The 9309-nt window shown below is 44.2% G+C and overlaps 2 protein-coding genes across 2 annotated transcripts in view; one reads left to right on the forward strand and one right to left on the reverse strand.

The window, feature by feature from the left end:
• The window catches only part of GGA3 (golgi associated, gamma adaptin ear containing, ARF binding protein 3), a 33541-nt gene extending 33472 nt beyond the window's left edge, over positions 1-69 (reverse strand). The window contains exon 1 of the mRNA XM_066588017.1: positions 4-69. Coding sequence (XP_066444114.1) covers positions 4-43 — 40 coding nt within the window. The 5' untranslated portion in view covers positions 44-69. The remainder of the gene's footprint in view (positions 1-3) is intronic.
• Positions 70-139: 70 nt separating this feature from the next.
• Positions 140-6888, forward strand: MRPS7 (mitochondrial ribosomal protein S7). The gene is made up of 5 exons (XM_066586634.1): positions 140-220; positions 1502-1693; positions 3156-3219; positions 4327-4494; positions 6498-6888. The coding sequence occupies exons 1-5, from the start codon at positions 165-167 to the stop codon at positions 6717-6719; spliced, it is 702 nt and encodes a 233-aa protein (XP_066442731.1). The 5' UTR covers positions 140-164; the 3' UTR covers positions 6720-6888.
• The last annotated feature ends 2421 nt before the right edge of the window (positions 6889-9309 follow it).

Raw genomic sequence — 9309 nt, forward strand, 5'->3', positions numbered from 1 at the left:
CACTCAGCCAGGACTCCAGGGTCTCCCCGTCACTGTCCGCCATGATGCCAGCGGAGGCCCCGCCCCATCTGAGGAGACTTCTAGGCTCCGTGCCGCTCCGCTCTCGCGAGATCTCACTGACTCTTAGCCCGCGCGCTCGGGATCTCGTGAGAGGTGAATCCAAGATGGCGGCGCCCAGGTGTCAGCTGCTCGTCCAGAGGATAAAGGCCGGATTACCGGGGTGGGTGAGGGGTGCCTTCTCTAGTAATGTGCCGGTGACTGAGTGAGGGGTAGGAGAGTCTGTACCCCAATGGTGCCCTCCATCAATGTAATGCACCTGGGGGCAGAGACCTTCATGGGGGGCACAGGCTGGCACACCGATGCCACCTCATGGCTGGCTTAGACGACGCCAATAATACAGTTGAATTCTGCTCTACAAGATGTTGTACTTCTGATTGCCCAAAAGTCAGGCAATAAAGTTGTGTAGAAGCCGAATGTGGTGACTGCGCCGTAGTCGGGGGTTCGCATTGCCTCTGTTCAAACGCCAGACCTCTTTATTTCCCCGTGGTCGTGGCCATATTAAATAGTCACCAAACGATTAGAATTGCTCCATCTAAAAGCCCTTTCTGATTTCTTTAATGATACACTGCAGTTCTCATGTGCTTCTGTACTGCAGTGTATTATCCCATCGTTTTACTTACAAGTCGTAGCAACCCATCAGCCCTTGGCAGTTTGGGGGCTGATGATGTTACAGGGAGCTCCTTCCCTCTGTTAACCATTTACAAGCCACAGTCATGGCTGATCGCAGCATGTTGGAGGTTGACAGACAGGATCAAGCTCTATTGCAGTGGGCCCCCGGCTGCTGGTGCCTGCTGTGGATGGCGCAGATCCTGACCCTGTGCCAGCTAGATGTCATACATGTACAACATGTTGTGCTAGCTGCTTCCCTCCCATAGCATAAATATATGCCATAGAGCAAAAAGCATTAAAAGACTCCCCCCCCCCCCCCCCCCCCCAAAAAAAAAAAAACCTGTCGTTCTGCATGGACAAGCCATCGTCTGTTCTAGTACAACGAACCGCATCAAATGCAAAATAATGCATCAGCAATAGGCATTTAAATCCAACCACGTATACTCCTAAGGTCACTGATCCGAGGTAGTTGGTAGGAGGGGGAAGCAGACCCTACGTGGATCGCCATTTTAATGGCTTCATTGGGGTATGTTGGTGCAGACTGAGCCAACTTTATGACAGGGGTGCAGATGGTATGACCCATTAGGTCTCTTAGGGACATGTTCTTCTCTGTAGACGAGCAGGAATCTGTAAGAATAGATGCATTAGATCAATCTATCTTAAGGTACTCAATCTACTGAAAAGTAGCATTGCTCAGACGTCCACAATGTATCTTGAATCCCTAACGCCCCCTATAGGCAGTATGAAAGAACTACTCTACCGCCTGTACACTGAATGGCCTGTTCTGTACTACCGTACATGTGGACCTTATGATAATGAATGCTATGTTCAGTTTAATCCAGGTGCGATGGAGCAGGTACGACACGCACTACCTGGACCCTGTCGCCGGTAAGGAGAAGTACAGCCGTCCCATGGAGGAACTTAGTCAGGAAGAAAAGGAAGAATGGGATTTTAAACTTGTAAGGCCGATCAAGGCATGTCCGTCTGCACTGAGCAGCTCTGTGTTCACTGACCCGACTGTAAGGTATCAGTAACGCAGTAATCACTACCACCTTATATATTATCCTATGGCTAAATCTCTTCTTCACATATGTCCTGTATATCACATACCTGCCCAGGCAGCAAGTAACTCCTCTGCATCACTGCCCAGCCTTTATGTAGGTGTAGACACCGCCGTAATATGAAGAGCTGAAGGCCTCTAACATGGATAGACAGTATAGCATGCTGATCGGCACTCGTTGCTGTTTACACGTGGCCTAGAATTGTTAGTACGGGGAGAAGGCTGTTCATACAATCGTTCATCCTCGCCTAGGTTACATTTACCGTCGCAGATCCCCGCTTTTATGGGGAGATGGGCTGCCAATGAGCGAACCTTTTTATGCCTGCATAAAAGATCCAATCAAACGAGCATTTGTTTGTTAGCGGATTATGGATGTATTCATACCAGCCAGTGATCAGTAAAACACATGTTTGTGCCTAATCATTGGCCTATGCATAAAGGCCTTCAGGTGACAGGAAGTTTTGCTCTAGTATTGGCACATTACAATGCAGTCCCAATTCTAGAAACTTCTCAGAGTTAATGCATTGTACTTCTGTCACTTCTAAAGGTCCATTTAGACCCAACGATTCTCGCTCAAAATTCGCTCAAAGCCGTCTTTTGCGCGAGAATCGTTGGGTATAAATGTACGGACATCATGCAGTTTTCATGCACGATTCGTTCCTCGCTCAATTCTAGTTTTCTTGAATTGAGCGATGACTCTTATCAGCGGTGCAGCTGCTATCACAGTCAGCAGTGCTAATAAGATTTTTTTTCAGCTCGTGTCTCACTGGTAGTTCACAGCGGGACGCGAGCTGTAATCGCGGAGAACAATACAGCTGTTTGCTTATGCAAAACAGCTGTATTGTTTGCCGAGCGATAGCGGCAGTGTCCCGCTCTCCCTGCATAGCTCTTAAGTAGCTTAGATTAAATTACTAATTAAATAATTTTGTTTAAATACCAATCATTCAGTCATTCTCACTCACTTATGCAGCGAATCTGAACACTGTAGCGAGTGGACGAGCCAATCGTGTAACTACCTGTGTAAACAGGCTGCCCAAGCGAACGAACTCTGATGTTGTTTGCTTGTTAAAATGATAAAGCGTTTGGTATAAACAGACCTTTACTGACACACTTGGGATAATAGAAGCACCATTACTACAACCCCTTCTGTCCATGCAGGCCATACGGATACCATAAACACTGACCAGAACAATAGGCTGGTGTCTGTCCTTTACTAGCTGGAAATGGGGTGTAACTAGAATAGTAATCTTTATATAATGTCAACATATTGGAAAAATGCTCATAATGCAATTCCCTAACATCTCAGATTTGGTTGCTGGGCTGCAGTTTTGGATAAACTTTTTCCATAGAAGTGTAAATTCTTACAATTTGTCCTTTTCATGCTGTATTTTCACTAACAGAATCTTATTGTCTCTATTGTTAACAGCAAATTCACCAACCTGATGATGAAAGGCGGAGATAAGATTTTATCCCGATATATCATGAACAAGGTTAGTTGTGCTGTGTTATTGTTCCTCAGTGCTGTACTACAGGAATTTGGATGACCTTTTATTTACACCCCCGCCCCTCCCTCTTTAAAAAAAAAAAATTTTACCATTAATAAATGTGGCAGAAGGATATCTTGACAATTTAAAAAAAAATCATTTGGTAGACCACCTAACCCAGGCGAGTTTTTGTTTGGAAGTGTTTCAACTGCATCCTTTAGTATCAGAGGTGCATCTAACGTTACTCATTGATCATCAGACAAAATTGGCAACTGCACCCAAGCTAGACAGTCATATTCCCCCCTTTTCTCATATTCCATGTTACTGCTGGTTTAAAAAAGAAAAAAAAAATCCTGAAAAATTGCAGTTTTCACTCTGGCCATTGATCCTCATTATAGGCTGTCTCTCTCTTCCAGTTCTCTGGAGATCATTTCTCAGTAGTCATCTTTTAATCATCAGAGGCACGATTGTCACACCTCTGATATAAAGCTGAAGGCAGATAACCAGGATGCTTCCCTGCACCATGATCTTTACATAGTAACATAGTATGTTAGGCTGAATGAAGACAATGTCCATCTAGTTCAGCCTGTTTCAACCCCCTTATTGATCCAGAGGAAGGCAAAAACCCCAAGAGGCAGAAGCCAATTAGCCCATTTGGGGCAAAATTCCTTCCAAACTCCATAATGGCAATCAGAATAATCCCTGGATCAACCTTTGATAGTTCCTACCTGAATATAAGACCTGGAACAACAAGCCCGCTGATCCCCTAATGTCTATATCCTGTAATATCCTATGCCGTGCTTTTTTTCCCGCTAATTCTATAAAACTGAATAGACTCAGCATGGATGCAGCTGTCGGCCAAAGTAGGACCTGCATCTATCAAATCTTTATGGCCTACCCTATGGATATGCCATAAATGTCTATGAAAATGCCATCCTTATGGAAGTGACATTAAAGGAGGATCTTCAACAGTCTTCACTGAATTTCAGAAAGCACTTGGGCTTGTTTTTTACTACTCTGTCAGCAATTAAGTATCTAAATGCTTAGAAAAGTTAAATTGTGGTTACGTTTTCTTGCTCAAATGTTTTTGGTTTTTTCCCGCATATGTTTCAGACATTAGAGAAAATAAAGAGAATACAGTTAGAGAAATATCATAAGGCCAGCCCAGAGGAGAGGGAGACGATTGTGTGCAATCCCTATGTCATATTTAATGAGGCGTTGGAGAAATGCTCACCCATTATTGGCCTCGCAAGTATCCTGAAGTCGGGGAAATACTATCAGGTATTTGAAGATTTGGAGTCCTTTTGCACAGAGCGAGAAATCAATGGAAGGAGTGAATGATGACAGTTGGCTTTGAAATCTTGTCGGTTTACACCTTGCAGATAATTGTTTTCATTTCTTTCTTTTTTTTTCGGCATTTGGTTGACTGCTGGTGTTTCAGGGGAACGTGCCTGTAAATGGGAATGACGGAACGCTTTTTACATGTAACGAATTGCAAACAACTGGACAATGATTTTATGTCCGCATACAATGAATGGCGAACAAGACAAATTGTTTGTTCAATTGTTGGTCGTGTTTACACTCAATGATTATTGTTCATTTTCACACAATCTAATTTTTTATGTTTTTTTTTTGAACAATAATTCTATTTAAAATGGTCTATAAATATATGAATTTGGGACATGGTGTTTTAGTATATTGAAGAAACAAGTTTTTATATAAAAAGTCTGCACACCCCTGTTAAAATCCCAAGATGAATCGCTTAATATTTATTTCCACCTTCAATGTGACTCATTATCTGTACAACTCCATTGAAAAACAAACTGGAATCTTGTAGAGTGGGGAAAAAACCTAAAATGTGGTTGCATAAATATGCACACCCTAAAACGAATACTTTGCTGATGTACCCTTTGACAGCATTGTCTTTTTGGGTCGGTGTCTATCAGCAGGGTACATCTTGGCTTGGCAATCTTTGCACACTCTTCCTTGCAAAAGTGCGCCAAATCTGTCAGATTACAAGCGCATCTCATGTGTAGCGTCCCCTTCCGGTCAACCCAAAAGATTTTCAATGGGGTTCAGGTTTGGGCTGTGGCACGGCCATTCCAAAACTTGACTCTTTCCTCGAAGCCATTCTTTTGATGATTTGGAGGTATGCTTAGAGTCGTTGTCCTGTTGAGAGGTGGAATTCCTCTTAACCCTTTCCAGTCTAATTTGTATCCTGGTTTTCCTAGGGGGACTTACTCTTTTTCTGCCGTTATACAATGGCGCTATCTGCTGGCTAAAGCCAGTACTGCATGAGGTGACACGTTGGATAGGCTCCAACAGCAGAGAGGCTGGCAATATACAGTAAGAGAACCCCGACGGACGTCTTCCAACATCGGCGCTGTACAGCCTTAAATCATAATGTCTTCATAAGTCAGACAGTGGATTGGAAAGGGTTAATCTTCAATTTTTTTAGCTGAGGCCGGAAGGTCTTGTGCCAAAATAGACTGATAATTGGAAATGTTCACAACACTCTCCACCTTGAATAAAGCCCCAGTTCCAACAGCAGAAAAACAGCCCCAAAATGTAATGCTGCCCCCACCATCTTCACTGCGAGTATGGCATTCCTTTGGTAATGCACAGTTCGGAATTGTGGCCCAAAAGTTCCCCCTCAGTCTCATCAGACCAGAACACGTTCTCCCACAGACTTCTAGCAGACTTGATGTAGGTTTTGGCAACAGCCAGGTTTGGATGTTTTTCTTTGTTAGAAAAGGCTTCCATCTTGTCATCCTTCCCCACCGCCCAGACATATGAAGAACATGGGAGATGGTTGTCACATGCACTACACAACCAGGACTTGCCAGAAATTCCTCCAGCTCCTTTAATGTTGCTGTAGGCCTCTTGGCCTCCTGGGACAATCTTCTTCTGGTCTTTACATCAATTTTTGGTAATGTCCGGTTTTTGGTAAAGTCACTGTTGTGCCAAATTTAATCCTCTGCTTGATGAGTCTTCACTGTGTTCCCTGGTAGATGTTATGCCTTGTGGGGGTGGCGATGTCACTATACACAAGGAACCTCTTATAGTCCAAGGGTGGAACCACTTTTAGGGCCTCCGGTGACAAGACCATTCATGTAATCACCACAACTCTAATCACTTGTACATCTGCCTGAGGTGTAACTGCAGGACGAGTTTTGCAGCAAAACGACTACTTCTAGGTGCTTGATTTCCTTATATTTATTTTTTTATTTCAAATAACTGTGTTGTATGTAATGAAATATAATTTTTTTTTTTTTTTTTTGCAGGTCCCCGTACCGTTAACAGAAAAAAAGCGTCAATTTCTGGCAATGAAATGGATAATCACTGAAGGCAGAGAGAAGAAAGCTCGTCGCACCTTTATGTATGACAGGCTTGCAGATATACTGCTGGAAGCCTTTCGTGGGGAGGGGAGTATTATCAAAAAGAAAAATGACCTCCACAAGATGGCAGAGTCAAATCGAGCCTTTGCTCACTTCCGATGGTGGTAGAGGTGGGGGGGCCTAGAGTATTTTCACAGCAGAGTTCTGACCACACAGGGAATACTTTCATCTTCATGTATATAAACTAAGTTGTTTTTGTTTTGTTTTTTTCCCCCCTCCAGCATCAAATGGTCATGTAAATATCTTCACTAATAAACAAAAAAAAAAGTTTTTAGTAATAAAATAGTGTTGAATTGTTTGCGGATCTCCCAGCTAGAGGCCATTGCGTATTGGCAATGTTTTTGATGTTTTCTTATCTTGGTCATAGTGGGGACCTGTTTTACATGTGTTACATGGGCAGCAGTTCCTTTGAATGACTAATAGACATGGACTTTTCTCTTCATAGTCACTCTTTGACTAGGATCTGAGGTCCTGTTCATTTAAGGACTTTCTTGGGATGAGACCAATTAGAAGAAAAAAAAAAACTATAAAATTTATTGGTATACACTTGGTTTGGTGGTGAGTATAAGGAGAGGAGGTGGATGAGGATAAGCCCCCTTTTCTGAGCTCACATTGCGCTGATTACAGTTTTGCCTGCAGCACTAACAAACTAGGAGTACTCCAACATCTGACAATCCTGAACTGGCTGCTGACGTTTTGGGTGCATCATACTTTAAATGCACAATTTTCAGGTCGTCATCCCGACGGCCCCATTTACAATGGAGGTTGCCCTCTGACCTCGGTAGGGACAGGAAGAGACCTTAAAAGCACCTCCTTTTCCACTATTCCTTAGTGTATTCCTGTCCCTACGGTGGCCAGATGCCAGCTCCAGGGAGGTTCATTTACCAGAGGTCCATAGTGCCGAAGATCCCCTGGAGGTAAGAGGTCAGGGTGGCATACCTTAGGAGTCCCTGCATCTCCGACCTGCGCCGCCATGGAGCCGTCAGCCGCCAAGCAGCGCAGGCCTCTATTAGGGAGTCGGCACCTTCCAACCTCCCTGGTCCTCAGGGCGCGTACTGGTGACGTCATCCGGCATGGTGACATCACGCGCACAACGTAGGGGGTGTGGCTACCGGCGCAGACCTGGAAATGGTACCAAATTCCAAAAACTGCTTCATAAGGCAGTCTCTACTCCTATAGAAGTTATCCTGCAACTGCCAGAAGTGCCTCAGTATGTCTACACGCGACAGCTCAGCACGAGAAGGAGAAGCAGATACCCTACAAACCGTGAGTGGCTATATGCTAAAAAATGGAATATGCAAACTTGTCACTGTAATTGATTGGATGCATATATGTTCCCTTTTTCCCATCTCCCCCCATTTCTTGTATGGGTTAGATTGATAAGGAAGGTCCAAAGACTAAAGTGTACCCCAGGAAAAAATCTAGGAAGTGCGTTATCTGTAGTAAAAGACTATAGGGTAACTATAAAAAGTCCCAATGTGAAAAGTGCACCGGGGAAAATCCTAGCGGAGGAAAGGGCAGCATTTAAAACAGATATTAGGTGCATGATCAAAGAGGAATTGCAGGCCTCTATGGTGTCCTTCTCTCACCCTCAGCCTGGACCACCAAGGACCCCTAAAAGGTCAAGGCAGTCAGAATCGGTGAGTTCTATCCAAGGGAGAACTAGAAGATCCACCTTTGTTAAGGGAGGATGATAAAAAATACAATTATCATTTTTTTTTTTTTCCTTCAGACGACATGGGACACCTCATTAAAGCAGTGAGGGAAACTATGCAGATCGAAGAGGACCGCCCGCCCAGAACAGTCCAGGACGAAATGTTCGGCGGTCTCCAGTCAAGGAGGAAAACCATATTTCCTGTTAATCAAACCCTGCAACAAATTAACGCGGATGAATGGCAGGAACCAGAGAAGAGAATATCCGTCTCAAAAGAGATTAGGAACCGGCTGGCATTTTCTCCTGAAGATGTCTGCCCGTATAAAGAGGCCTCAAAGGTCGACACATGCAAATCGCTAAGGTGGCCAAGAAAACTTTACTGCCCTTCAAGGCGCATCTCAGCTCTCGGACCCTATGGACAAAAAGATCAATGGTCTGATGAGGAAGACCTGGGAAGCGACGTCCTTCACTGTTGAAGCTAATATTGCGGCAACTTCAGTAGCCAGGTCCATGGTCTTATGGCTGAATAGAATGGAAACATCAATTAAAGACCGGGCCCCCAGGGAAAAGTTAGCCAGCTGTCTTCCCCTGCTGAAAATGGCCACTGCTTTTCTAGCAGATGCATCAGCAGAATCCGTTAGATACGGCGCAAAAACCACAGTTCTCAATAATACCGCAAGAAGAGCATTATGGTTAAAATCATGGTCAGCAGATGTAACGTCCAAAAATAAACTCTGCACAATTCCGTTTCAAGGTGAATATATGTTCGCACCTGTCTTGGATAAGCTACTCGAAGGCGGGAGGCAAAAACAAGACCCTTCCAGATAGGAGATCCTATAAGAAGCCATCCTTTCCAAGGAGGACGCAACAGCCACCTCCAGAAGTCAAAGGGAAAGGAAAAACGGGGAGATGGTTGTACCCCAGAGTAGGTCGGAGTAAGGAAATTCAACCCATTTCTGACTCAGCAGGGGGTAGACTAGCTAACTCCTTACCTCCTAAGATTCTTCCTAACTTCCCCAGGGTCCCCGCAAGAACAGAGAAACC

The sequence above is a fragment of the Eleutherodactylus coqui genome, chromosome 13, assembly GCF_035609145.1.
Source record: "Eleutherodactylus coqui strain aEleCoq1 chromosome 13, aEleCoq1.hap1, whole genome shotgun sequence".
NCBI lineage: Eukaryota > Metazoa > Chordata > Amphibia > Anura > Eleutherodactylidae > Eleutherodactylus > Eleutherodactylus coqui.

Excerpts from the sequence above, each read along its gene's own strand:
- MRPS7 (XM_066586634.1), top strand. The coding sequence starts at position 165 with ATGGCGGCGCCCAGGTGTCAGCTGCTCGTCCAGAGGATAAAGGCCGGA. Across the intron at positions 221-1,501 it reads ATAAAGGCCGGATTACCGGG|TTTAATCCAGGTGCGATGGA; the intron begins GTGGGTGAGGGG and ends TGCTATGTTCAG. Across the intron at positions 1,694-3,155 it reads TTCACTGACCCGACTGTAAG|CAAATTCACCAACCTGATGA; the intron begins GTATCAGTAACG and ends TATTGTTAACAG.